Here is a 12,934-nt window from a genome sequence, read left to right as displayed (position 1 = left end):
GCCCCTTCCCTTTCCAGCGATGTCCACGAGTATCTCGGCCATCCAAGAATCTCCCTTCTGATTGGCTGAGACACAGCAGCGGCACTGTTAGCTCCCGCTGCTGTCAAAGTCAGTCAGTCAATCAGGAGAGAGCTGGGGCAGAATGGACAAAGGGAGCTGTGACTCGGCTTGGGTGCCCCCATAGTAAGCTGCTTGCTGTGGTGACACTCAACGGGGGGAGGGGCAAGGAACACAGAAGAGGGACCTGAGAAGAGGAGGATCTGGGCTGCTCTGTGCAAATCCACTGCAACATAGTAGGAAAATATATATGACATGTTGTTATTTTGATTGAAAAAAAAAAAAAAAAAAAAAAAAACTATGCTACAACAAAATAAAACTCACCGGGCCGGAGCTGTTGGAAAAATGACTTTTATGTGCTTAAAGGCCAGATCTTTCTTCAAGACTTCCCGTATCCATGATCTGACTCCCTGACCAGAATCACCTAGTAGTAGGAAAAGAAAGCACACATATAAATATAAGGTAGCAGAGAATAGAGGTCACAACAGTTTTACACCAAAGTCAAACACACTAGGAGCAACTTCTGGTGGGAACAGCCAGCAGAAAACTGTTTTTTCAATCATCCATCTTTAACTGCCCATTTGGTTGGTAATACATTTTAGACATAAGTTCAGCTGCAGGTGCTTCATTCTCCTTCAAATCTTCATTACCCCCTGGATATAAATCAGGGCTAAAATACTTCAGAGGAAGATATGGGTCAGGTGTCTAAGCTGCTTGTACAGTAAAGTCTGCTGGTGAAAAGGGAAGTGGTGTAGGGCTCTGGAATGGTTTTATCTACCAAGCTATCACATCCATTCTGCTCTCCTGAATAAAAACGTACATAGCATTACAGATTTAGACACGACTGCATCTTTTACGTTTAATGAATTTTTGGTAAAGCATTTCAAAATACAAACCAGGGAACAGGTAGGTCTGGACAATGAATCATTAGTCACAAGGACTCAGTTACTATTAACATAGCGCCATATGTAGGCATAATGAATATCTTTAAACATTCAGATTAGTAAACCAGCAATATAGAGGTGAGCAGAAGTGAACTGGTAGAGGATTTGACTAACCAGACTGGCCCAGATATGGTGCAGATTTGTCTGTATAGTAAAGCAGAACAAAAAAACAAAGCGCAATCCCAAAGTGCAGTTAACCCTTTAATCTCTTGCCTACCGGCACTTACACCCCCCTTCCTGCCCAGGCCATTTTTCAGCTTTCAGCGCTTTCACACTTTGAATGACAATTGTGTGGTCATGCTACACTGTACTTAAACACATTTTTTATAATTTTCTTCACACAAATAGAGCTTTCTTTTGGTGGTCTTTAATCAATGCTGGGTTCTTTATTTTATTTTTAAAAGACCAAAAAATTTGGAAAAAAAAACTTTCACTTTTTTTCTGTCAGTAAATTTTGTTACCAAGTAATTTATTGCCTTCACTGATGTGCACTGATGAGGCAGTACTGATGGGCACTGATGAGGAGGCACTAATATGCCGCACTTATGGGCACTGATGAGCACTGATAGGCAGCACTGGTGGGCACTGATGGGCATTGATGGGCAGCACTGATTGGCATCGCTAATGGGCACTGATTTATGACATGGTTTTTCACTATTGTAATCAGGGCACTGATGATCAGTGCCTTGATTACATTTCTACATGTCTCTATGCGCAGCGATGCCGCTGATCGGCTCTCCTCGCCACATACTCTGCCAGTGAGTCGAGGAGCGCCGATTACTGGCCCTTCCTTGTTTACATGTGACCGGCTGTGATTGGACACAGCCCATCACATGCTTAAAGAGCCGCATGTTTAAAGAGCCGCACACTTGCATTGTGTGTATGCGCAACGTCCCTCTGGGAGATTAGCAGAGCCTTTTTATCCTTGCAAGGAACATTTTTATGCACTGTGAACCTGTTAGTACCTTTTTTGAATAAATTAGTCAAAAGGTATATCTGCACTATTGGAGTTTTTTTTTTTTTCTCATAACTTTTTGCGGAAATCCATTGGATGACCACATCCCACTGGTGGAAGGAAACGTGGAAGGAAACGTCCAATTGATGCGCAGCGATCGTCTCCTGACAGAAGCGCCTTTGAAACCAATTCACAGACGCTGGCCGGTTACCTGTGAGGACAGTCAGTGGTACTTCAACAGCATGCCTGCTGCTCTACTAAGCCTTATGTGACCCCACTGAACAAGGGTGGTCGCTGGCTTTTTGGTTAGCCTCCATTGATTATTCCTAGGTGACGGGCTGCACTAGTGGTTCTCTGTTGGATTATTTCACTCATGAACTGTTTTTGCATTTGATACACGTGTTTGTTGCTCATGGATTGATCATATTAACACATATGGACTATTATGATGTTTTTTTTTTTTTTTGATCACTTAATTATTTAGAATACTGCTTTGTATAATCACAGGTTTTAGTCATAATCACTTGCATTATTAGTTTATTACCCAGTGCTGCACTTTTTGTCTATTTTTCTTTGTACCCTATATCGGGGTTATAGTGCTTAGCTGCAGGGTATCCTTCACGGTTTATTTATTAATTTATGTATTGTTTATTTCACACCTAGCGCAAATTCTTTTCTTTTTTAATTCAGAGAAGCCTACTCCACCTCCACCTAAGAACTGTACTTGAGTCACCATAGCCAGGTAAGTGTCCCATGAGCCGAAAGTAACTGAACATAGGAACCAACAGGAATAATCTAAGGATGAAGCCCCTTCAGGAGATGGAGGAGCACTTGGCAAAGGAGAACTCCACCTCCAAAACGTGTAATCATAGCAATGTCATTAGCATCACTCCACCACGCAGCCCAACATCTGTGCTTCCTGGCAGGCAGCTTCAGTTGTTTCCCCAGCCTGGTCCTGAATAGCGCCGCCTGCCTTCTAAGCCCATACAAGCCCTCAGCATGCAGTCAACAGTTCCTGGGGACTTGTGTGTGCGCGCCCCCCCCCCCCCCCCCGTTGAGACATAAGAGGCTTCTTCCTTGGATTACCCGACAGTTCCTATGTTCAGTTACCATTGGCTCATGGGACACTTACCTGGCTATGGTGGATGACATATGTGTGTGATGCATATTTTCTAGGTGAGTGCACTGTCAGGCATGATTGTATCAGTCTGGTTGAACTGTTCGAGCCCTGCAATTTTCTTTTTTTGTGTCGGTATCTTTCAATCTTCTGTCATCAAGTCTGCCAGCAACCTATATGCTGGGCAACAATAGGAAGCCATGGCACCTGCACCAAGCCTGGCGTTGGCTGTCTGGGTGGCTCTATAGCTAGGCCTGGCACATACCCATGATACACATCAACTGGAACACTAGCGAAGGGAGGACCACGTGCCACAAGGCAGAAAGGTAGGCCAACACTGAATTTTTCTACGATGTCTGTAATGTGAATTGGGGCTTGTGCACGCCACAGCACAGTGCAATACAATGCTTGCGTTTCATGCTTTGAGGCAAGCTGTGTTTGATAGCCCATTTAAATTAAATAGGCTGTTAAGCCATCTTAACACACAAAAAATATGCCCTGCAGCATTTTTGCAAGCCAAATGCAACGTAAGAGGCATATAAATGTAGATTTATAGAGCATTACCGTACTGTTTTCAGGAGGAGGGGGACTGTCATTGGCCATTGCTAAAGCCAATCACAGTCCTACTAGCCCAGTCCACCATCTGGAGGAAGATGACTCGCTTGGTTGCCAATACCAATCTCAGAAAGAAGGGATTTCACTTGTGGTTTTCTCAATCGGGTGACAGTTTGTGGAATTATTGTTGAGCTTCTGGGAAATTTGTTGAAATTATTCCTGAACCCTTGCACTCTATGTCCCTTTAAGCCACAGCCAACTTTTGCTGCGCCACACTTTCTCTCAGCAGCGGGGGCCCAAATTATGATCCTGCACACAGGCCCACTGCTTTCAGCAAATGCCCCTGACCTGAGCTCATCATTGCGCATTCATTCCAGATGCTTGTATGTGACATCACATACAAGCACGTGGGCTGGATGCGAGAGATGGATCACCTGGATGAGTGTGCCAGGACAGGTAGATGTGTCTCATATCTGCTTCCTTTCACCATTCTGCATATCACACATATAGCTGAGAAGAGGGTACAGCGGTGGAGCAGATGAGCAGGAGGGTACAGCAGTGAGGAAAATAAGCAGAAGGGGTTCAGAGGTGGGCCAGAAGAGCAGGAGGTACAGCGGTGGGGCAGATGTGCAGGGAGGTACAGTGGTGTAAGAGATGAGAAAGGGGCTTCAGTAGTGGGACAGAAGAGCAGGGGGTACAGTGATGGGGCAGATGAGCAGGGGGGGTGTTCAGTGTTGGGCCAGCTGAGAAGGGGGTTCGGTGTTGGGGCAGATGAGAAAGGGGTTCAGTGGTGGGACAGAAAAGGGGAGGGAGTAGAGCAGTGGGGCAGATGTGAAAGGAGGTGTATTGGTGGGACAGAGGAGCAGGGGCAACAGAGGGGGGGCAAAAGAGCAGGGGGTACAATGGTGAGAGAGATGTGCAGGAGGCACATTGGTGGAGCAGATGAGAAAGCAGGTTACAGTGGCGGGGCAGATGAGCAGATGGTTAGTGTTAAGTGTTAGTACAGATGAGAAGGTGATTCAGTAGTGAGACAGAAGAGCATGAGGATAGGTCGGTGGAACAGATGTGCAGGGAGGTACAGTGGTGGGGCAGATGAGAAAGGGGGAACATTGGTGGAGTAGGGTGGTACAGTAGTGGGGCAGATGAGTAGGGGGTTACAGTGGTGGGGCAGATGTGCAGGGGGGTTCAGTGGTGAAACAGATTTGCAGAGGGGACAGTGATCTGAGGTGTGGAGTTGCAGGAATTGGGGCTGATCTGAGGCGTGAGATTGCAGGATGTTAATTTCTCATTACTACTCAAGTAGTTTATAGCATTTACTTTATAAAAAATCCTTTTTTGTAATTGAGAGAGTGAAGTTGACGTTATTTTTTTATAAAATCAGCACTCTCAATTTCTTTGAAAATATTTTTCGGCACACTGTGCTGAAAAGGTTGCCTACCCCTGCCATGCGTGGTGGCAAATCACATTGTAACGTACAATATGTTGTGAACGAGCCCTTACAATGTTAAATCGGAAGGGAAAAGCCTTTGCGTTCAATGATTTGCATTATAGTTGCTCTTTAAATACAAATGAAGCCCTAAAAAGGGCTGTAGTTGGTACTTATTTTAAAAATTGGAAAGCGACCTGGAAAGGATATGAGCTAAACAAACTTTTGTTTATTGTGAGTTTAGTAAATTGCAAAAATGTGCACTTGCACAAAGAAAAACAAAAAAAAAATACAAAACCGAAGAGGAGCCACTCTGGTGCCAAACCCCCGGCCTCTAACTAACATAATAAAACTTGGAGTATACGATTCCCCTTGCATGAGACAACATCATACACAAAGATAAATTAAAAATGTAATTTAAAAACCAGAAACAGGGGAGTGTTTCTGATTTGGGGGATTAGTCAAAGAGAGGGTCTATTTCTCTTTTCTGGGAAATTACAGCTTGCCAGATCATTTTAAACATATACAAAGAGATTACCCTAGAATTTAAAGCATTTGTACTAATCACAGTCAGAGTGAAATGACAAATTCTTGAAACTTACATTTAAATCTTCGAGGGGGCAAAAACGTGTTTGGCTGTCCAACGCAATAAAAAGCTGCAGGATTCCCAATTACAAAATGACTCACATGGGCTGCAATTTAGTTGAGTTCTTTTCATTTAAAATAAAACCTGGAGGTTGCCATCTCTGACCTCTGCTGAAAATGTTATTTCCAGGATGTCATGCCATTTGCTTGCAATTGCAGACAGAGCATGCAGATAAGGGCTTCTGACTGTTCTCAAACATTCTAGATCTGTATCCATCTCCTGGCGAGTGCTTTACCCACCTCAATGCCGGGCACTTTCACCCCCTTCCTGCCCAGGCTAATTTTTAGCTTTCAGTGCTGTCGCATTCTGAATGAGATTGAGATTTTTATTAGTTTTTTCACACAAATAGAGCTTTAATTTGGTGGTATTTGATCACCTCTGCGTTTATTTTTTGCGCTATGAACAAAAAATTATATATTTATATATTACACATCCAAAAAAAAATAATAAAAAATAAAAAGTAAAAAAAAAAAAAATCGAATTTCTTTATAAATTTAGGCCAATATGTATTCTGCTACATATTTTTGGTAAAAAAAAAAAAAATCCCAATAAGGCCCCTTTCACACTGGGGCAGTTTTCAGGCACTACAGCACTAAAAATAGCGCCTGAAAAAACCGGCCCCGTTCACTCCAGTGTGAAAGCTGGAGGGCTTTCACACTGGAGCGGTGCGCTAGCAGGACAGGGAAAAAAAGTCCTTCTAGCCGCATCTTTGGAGCGGTGTATTCAACGCTCCTAAACCGCTCCACCCATTGAAATCAATGGGGCAGCACGGCTATACCGCTGGCAAAGCGCCGCTGCACCAGTGCTTTGCGGGCGGTTTTAACCCTTTTTTGACCGCTAGTGGGGGTTAAAACTGCCCCGCTCGCGGCCGCAGACCGTTGCTAAAACGAAGGTAAAGCGCCGCTAAAAATAGCGGTACTTTACCGCCAACGCCTGCACCGCCCCAGTGTGAAAGGGGCCTAAGCGTATATTGTTTGTAGATGCTATGACTTTTGCACAAACCAAACTATGGGATAGATTTATGGAATTTTTTTTTTTTTTTTTTTTTTTTTTTTTATTAGTAATGGAGGTGATCAGCGACTTACAGTGGGACGGGGGCATTGCAGCAGACAAAATCAGACACTAAGTGACACTTTTTGGAAACCAGTGACACCAATACAATTATCAGTGCTAAAAATATGTACGATCACTGTACTATTGACACTGGCTAGAAAGGTGTTAACATCAGGGGCAATCAAGGGGTTAACTGTGTGTCTAACCTGTGCTTGGTTACTGTGGGAGAGGTGCTTGTATTATGAGGAAGTCAGAGATCTCTGTCCCTGCTTTGCAATCGAGCACCCGTTCACTCAGGATCCCAATGTGCTCGCGTCAGCACGTCCTAGCCACCCGACGCACGTTTTGTCATAGGATGATGTCGTCTGGGGTACGGGCGACGCGCTGACGAACCACGTTTAAATACAGATAAAAATAAACCAAACCTAGTTCTGAGCTGAGAATGGAAACATAACCAACATGGCGGACTAATTATACCACACCCACCATATTGGAAAATGGCAAAAAGAGTGGCAAATAGGAAACAATTCAAGGAAAGTTAGAATTTTTTTTTTGAAAAAAAAATAACTTTTATGCAAAGACTGAGAATGCACAAAATATATATATATATATACACACACACCAGAACGGAAAAAATTCAATTCATAAGCAAAAATAAATGGTCTTCGAAACTTATTATAAAAAATTCCTACATAATATATAAAAATAGGTAGATCTCTATATAAAAAGCTTAAGTGTGCACCACGTCAATAATTGATAGGAACAATCATTAAAAAATGAACATGAAAATACAGTCAATATAATCATAGCTCAGCAATTCATAAATATAAAAATAAAATGAAAATAAAAATACAAATACAAATAGAAATAAAAATGAAAATAAAAGTAAAAAAATAAGAGTGAAAAAAATATAAATAAAAATAAATAAAATTACAAATAATAAATAAGATAAAAATAAAACAAATAAAAAATGGAAATAAATATGAATTACAGAGCTATAACATAACATTAACGTAAATTCTATAATATATAAATCCAATTGGATAAAATGTTCACAACTTCAACTCAAATCGAGTTTACAGGACATTTCTCAGCAAAAAACAAAATATCACTATTAATGTCATATAAAAATGCAATTAGCATTAACAAAAATTAATAAAATTAAATAAAATAAATATCCACAAGCATAATTCAATCTTCTCCCTTCAAGAGTTGTCTATAAACAAATTAACATCCACATCAATGTTAAGGCCAAAAGGGGCATAACACCTTAGAGGCATATCGTGGCTAGAAATGTCTTGGATTCATCGTCTAACAAGAGAGCTACCCCTACAATGTGAGCTGTACCTATCAATGCCTAGAAAGATTGTTTTAGCAGGGTCCTTATTTTGAGCCAAAAGGTAATGTTTTGTTACAGAATGTTTGGGATAACCATTCTTAATATTGGTAATATGTTTGTTTAAACGAACAAAAAGGGTCGCTTAGTCCTCCCAACATACTGAAGTTAGCATGGACATTGGAGTAAATAAACGACCCCTTCTGTAAAAGATTCAAGGTTCAATGGTATGCTCTCGTGCTGTACTAGATGAAATAAATGATTGAGTTTGCCTATGGGAGCAACCATTGAGAGAACAGGCTCGACATGTACGGCACTGATAAAAGCCCGTAAGATTTTCAAAGAAGCCTTTCTTTGAAACTGGAGGATTTAAAACATTAGGTGCCAGTCTATCTCTAAGGGAAGGGGCCCCCTTATATAAAACAAATCTCCTCGTCAAAAAGGCCAGAATCCCGCCTAAGGTAGAATTCTACCGCCATAAAGCCTAAATCATGAGGTAGTTATAGTGTACAGCGATGCTACGTTAGCTGTCACTAGCCACGTTATCGTTAGGCGTGTAGTTGCACAGGTTAATCACTTGGCGTGAGTCTCTAAGATATGAAGGCATCCTAGAGACTAAAGGTTGGAGGAAAAAAAATCAATATACTTGCCTACCCAGGACGTGAGGGAATCAATTCCACTCACAATGGGACGTCCCGGGGGCAAATGCTTGCGGATCTTAGGTAGGTAATAGATAATAGGCGTTCGTGGATAAGGAAAGCCTTCTCTTTTTTGTTCAAAATACCCTGTTCGGAGCCTCTCTCAAGGATCTCCTGCAACTCCTTGAGGTAGGTGAACTTCGGGTCACGTTTAAGCGGGGTATAGGTAACTCAATTGTATAAGATTCTATACATTTCAGTCATATAGTCATCCCTATTGAGGATGACTATCCTCCCACCCTTGTCGGCAGGTCTAATAACAAGTTCCCTATTTTCACATAGGGAATTGAGGCCAGCCGAGAATGCAGGGTTGGTCACGACTCTCTTAACGGGCATCTCCTCAAGGTCTCTAAGGATAACATCCCTAAAGACTCTGATAGAAGGAGCGAAAGTTCCTGGAGGATTGAACAGGGAAGCATTAGAAAGCCCCGAGTTTGGTAATCTGTGGATCTTGTTGTCCTGTCTTTAACTGGGCTGGAAAGCATATATCTTTTAATGTTAAAGGGGTTGTAAAGGTTCGTTTTTTATTTTCTACATAGGTTCCTCTAAGCTAGTGCATTGTTGGTTCACTTACCTTTTCCATCGATTTCCCTTCTAAATGTTCTTTTGCTTTGTCTGAATTTCTCACTTCCTGTTTCTCCTCAGTAAACTCCTCACCATCATCCGAGCTGGTGGTTAGTCAGCCAGAACAGCTTACTGAACAGCTTACTGAGGAGGAACAGGAAGTGAGAAATTCAGACAAAGAAAAAAAACATTTATAAGGGAAATCGAAGGAAAAGGTAAGTGAACCAACAATGCACTAGCTTAGAGGAACCTATTTAGAAAATAAAAAACAAACCTTTACAACCCCTTTAAGTTTTCGAATAAACTTATGCACATCCATATAGGTCTCAAATTTATTGAGAGTTTTTTTGGTCAGGCATCTCACCGACACCGGTGTTGCCATTGTGCTGGGTGTTCAGTGTGCTCCTGTACCTTTAAGAAGGGGTGGCTCCCCTTCAGTCCACCTGCTCTCACCTATCCATCAGAATGCATGTGCTTCCACTGTGGGGACACTCATAAGTTAGTGTTAGGTACCACAGATATTGGGGTGCCTTGGCGCGGCTCTGTGGCTTACGCATGCATTTGCAAATGTGTGCAGACTAAACCCCTGTTTTTAACGCATACTGTTAGACAGGTTATTTGGTTGTCTGTGGGCTTGTGGTAAGTAAAGTTTGTTTTTTTCCTGGGTTTATCCTTGGGTTTGTTTGTATCTCAAATTTATTGAGCCTATGCAGGAGGTGCAAATTTGAGCCCTTTATCTAGTACAAGCTTCTCTGATTGAGTCAAGACAGCTGTACTTAGATTAAAGATTCCTGTTCCTATTGTGTCTTTTTTCGCTTTTACTCGTACCCTTCTCCATCCTCTAGTTCCTCTTTTCGGTCTATAGTTCGCTTAGTGCCCTGGTCAGGTCTGTGAAAACCCCACTGATTAGGTTTGCAACATAGTGGGCCAGAACCCGCATAGTCGAGCCCACTGTTGCTATTAGAAGCTTGGGGGGCCCCAGAGGCACTATTGCCTGTTAAAATATATTGAGCAGAAGTGCTAAGTTCTCTTTCCTCTGAGGGACCAGCCAAGTCACGCAAAGGATAAAAACTATTCTGTGGATTACCACCAAAATCATATTAGTTCCTATTACCAAAATCAAACCCGGAAGAAGGTCCAAAGTGATTGGGGCCAGTTGGATAAATTGGACCATAGAAATTGCTAGGTTGTACAGGGCCAAAACACTGGGTAGGTGGAAAACCCACATTTCCTCCATTAGAATAAGAGGATGGAAACATAACCAACATAGCGGACTAATGATACCACATTCACCATATTGGAAAATGGCAAAAAGAGTGGCAAATAGGAAACAATTCAAGGAAAGTTAGAAAAATTTGAAAAAAATAACTTTTATGCAAAGACTGAGAATGCACAAAAAATATATATACCAGAACGGAAAAAAATTCAATTCATAAGCAAAAATAAATTGTCTTTAACTTATTCTAAAAAAAAATCCTACATAATATATAAAAATAGGTAGATCTCTATATAAAAAGCTTAAGTCTGCACCATGTCGATAATTGATAGGAACAATCAATCATTAAAAAAATAAAATACAGTCAATATAATCATAGCTCAGCAATTCAAAAATATAAAAATTAAATGAAAATAAAAACAAAAATAAAAATAAATAAAAATAGTCTGCCATGTTGGTTATGTTTCCATCCTCAGCTCAGAACGAGGCTTGGTTTATTTTTATCTGTATTTAAACGTGGTGTGTCAGCGTGTTGCCCGTACCCCAGACAACGTCATCCTATGACAAAACGCGGTTGGCTAGGAGGTGCTGACGCGAGGTTGGGATCCTGAGCGAATGGGCCCTCGCTTGCCGGCAGGCATACATGCTGTTTTTACCTTGTGTTTGTAAGTGTTTCTATCTATTTTTTATTAAAGCGATTTATCAGGTTTACACTATGGGAAGTCCCTCTGTTTTTCTTTCCGAGTGACCATTGCTCTACAATTGGGAGTCTCCCTGGCCTACCATTGGGGGGTGTGTATCCCTTACTTGCTGTCCTCCTAATTGCTAACGTGGGAACTGCTATTGGGACCCTGTCAGGTGTTGTTTGCAAGATGTTGATGCTTGCCATCTGGTAAGTGTGCATTTTTTACGGTGGTCTGCACTCAATGGTGACGGAAGATTGCATGATTCATCATACTCACTTATTATTTGGACTATTATGTTAACTTTCTATTCAAGAAAACCTTTATCACCAGATGCCTTAACATGCCAAGACAGTACAAATATTCCCCAAATTACCCCTTTTTGGAAAGTAGACAGTCCAAGGTATACAGCAAGAGGCATGGTGAGTTTTTTTAAGTAATTTCTCACACGCGGCATAGGCATACTTGCAACTACATGCCATAACACATTCTGTAACTCCTAAGTATGGCAACACCACACACATTTTAGGTCATTTCAATGCACACAGAGATGATACAATACCAAAATTCTTGGTAAAATATAAAATATGGTGTTGCGTCGGGTAAACAGATACCAAACATGTCACGCTTTAAAATTGCGCACGCTTGTGAAATGGCGGGAAACATTGGTATTTAAACATTTCCACAGGCAACGCTTTATAAGTATTTATTGGTTACCAGTTTAGCATTACACAGGAGGTCTGGTGATAGAATTATTGCTGTCGCTCGTGATGATACCACACGTGTGGTGTGATCATCGTTTACGTATGTGTACGGAACCAACGTGTGCATTCGCCTTTACACACGAGCAAGGGGGGGTGGGGGCGCTTACATTTTTACATTTATTTATTGGTGGGAAACTGGTACACTAACAGATGTTTTTTGTGCACTGGTACACTGACAGATGTTGATCGCTACCGACAGATGTTGACGTCACAAAGGAACACTATTCCAGATGTTTTTGTGCACTGGTACAGATGTTGATTGGGACACTAACGGATGTTTTATGCACTGGTGCAGATGTTCATGGGACAGGGACAGTGGTACATGGTGTACTATGTGTGGGGATGGCTGCAGTCTGTGTGATCTGTGACAGCTCTGTGTGTAAAATCATCCCTTACAGAGAAAGCTGTCATCATAGGCTGCAGCATTCCCCATTCTCCCGCACTGAGCTCATCGGGGAGAACTGTCACAGAGACTCGTGTTATGCAAACTCTAACTAAGAAACAATGCAGTTTGGGTAAAGTGAGAATGCTCATATTCACCTTAAGAGGTCCTAATGCCTGAAGTGTTTTTTATCTTAAAGACGAGTTCCAGCCTGTAAAAAAAATTCTTAAAAAAAAAAAAAAGGAAAGTCAGCAGCTACAAATACTGTAGCTAACCTTTAATATAAGGACACTTACCTGTCCAGGGATCCTGCAAAGTCAGCACCCTCAGCCGGTCTCTATCCATCAGCTCCGGGTTCAGGCACAGGCATCTTCACTAAGGGAAACAGGAAGTGAAGCCTTGCGACTTCATAGCCTGTTTCCTACTGTGCATGCTTGAGCCACACTGCGCTTTCCGAATGGTCCTGTTGTCTTCTGGGACCTGTGCGTCTCCCAGAAGGCAGCAGGGCGGGGGGGGGGGGGAGAGAGATGTCATACAT

At 41.9% G+C, this 12,934-nt stretch overlaps 1 protein-coding gene across 1 annotated transcript in view; it reads right to left on the bottom strand.

Moving 5' to 3' along the window:
• Window positions 1-12,934, bottom strand: part of LYPLAL1 (lysophospholipase like 1) — a 117,202-nt gene that overhangs the window by 73,032 nt on the left and 31,236 nt on the right. Inside the window, exon 2 of the mRNA XM_077485782.1 lies at window positions 382-481. Within this exon, the coding sequence (XP_077341908.1) occupies window positions 382-481 (100 nt within the window). The remainder of the gene's footprint in view (window positions 1-381; window positions 482-12,934) is intronic.

The sequence above is a fragment of the Lithobates pipiens genome, unplaced genomic scaffold (assembly GCF_037356315.1).
Source record: "Lithobates pipiens isolate NorthernLeopardFrog02 unplaced genomic scaffold, aLitPip1_a1.2 Scaffold_18, whole genome shotgun sequence".
Taxonomy (NCBI): Eukaryota; Metazoa; Chordata; class Amphibia; order Anura; family Ranidae; genus Lithobates; species Lithobates pipiens.
Note: the sequence above shows the minus strand (reverse complement) of the source record. Positions and strands in the feature narration are given on the sequence as shown.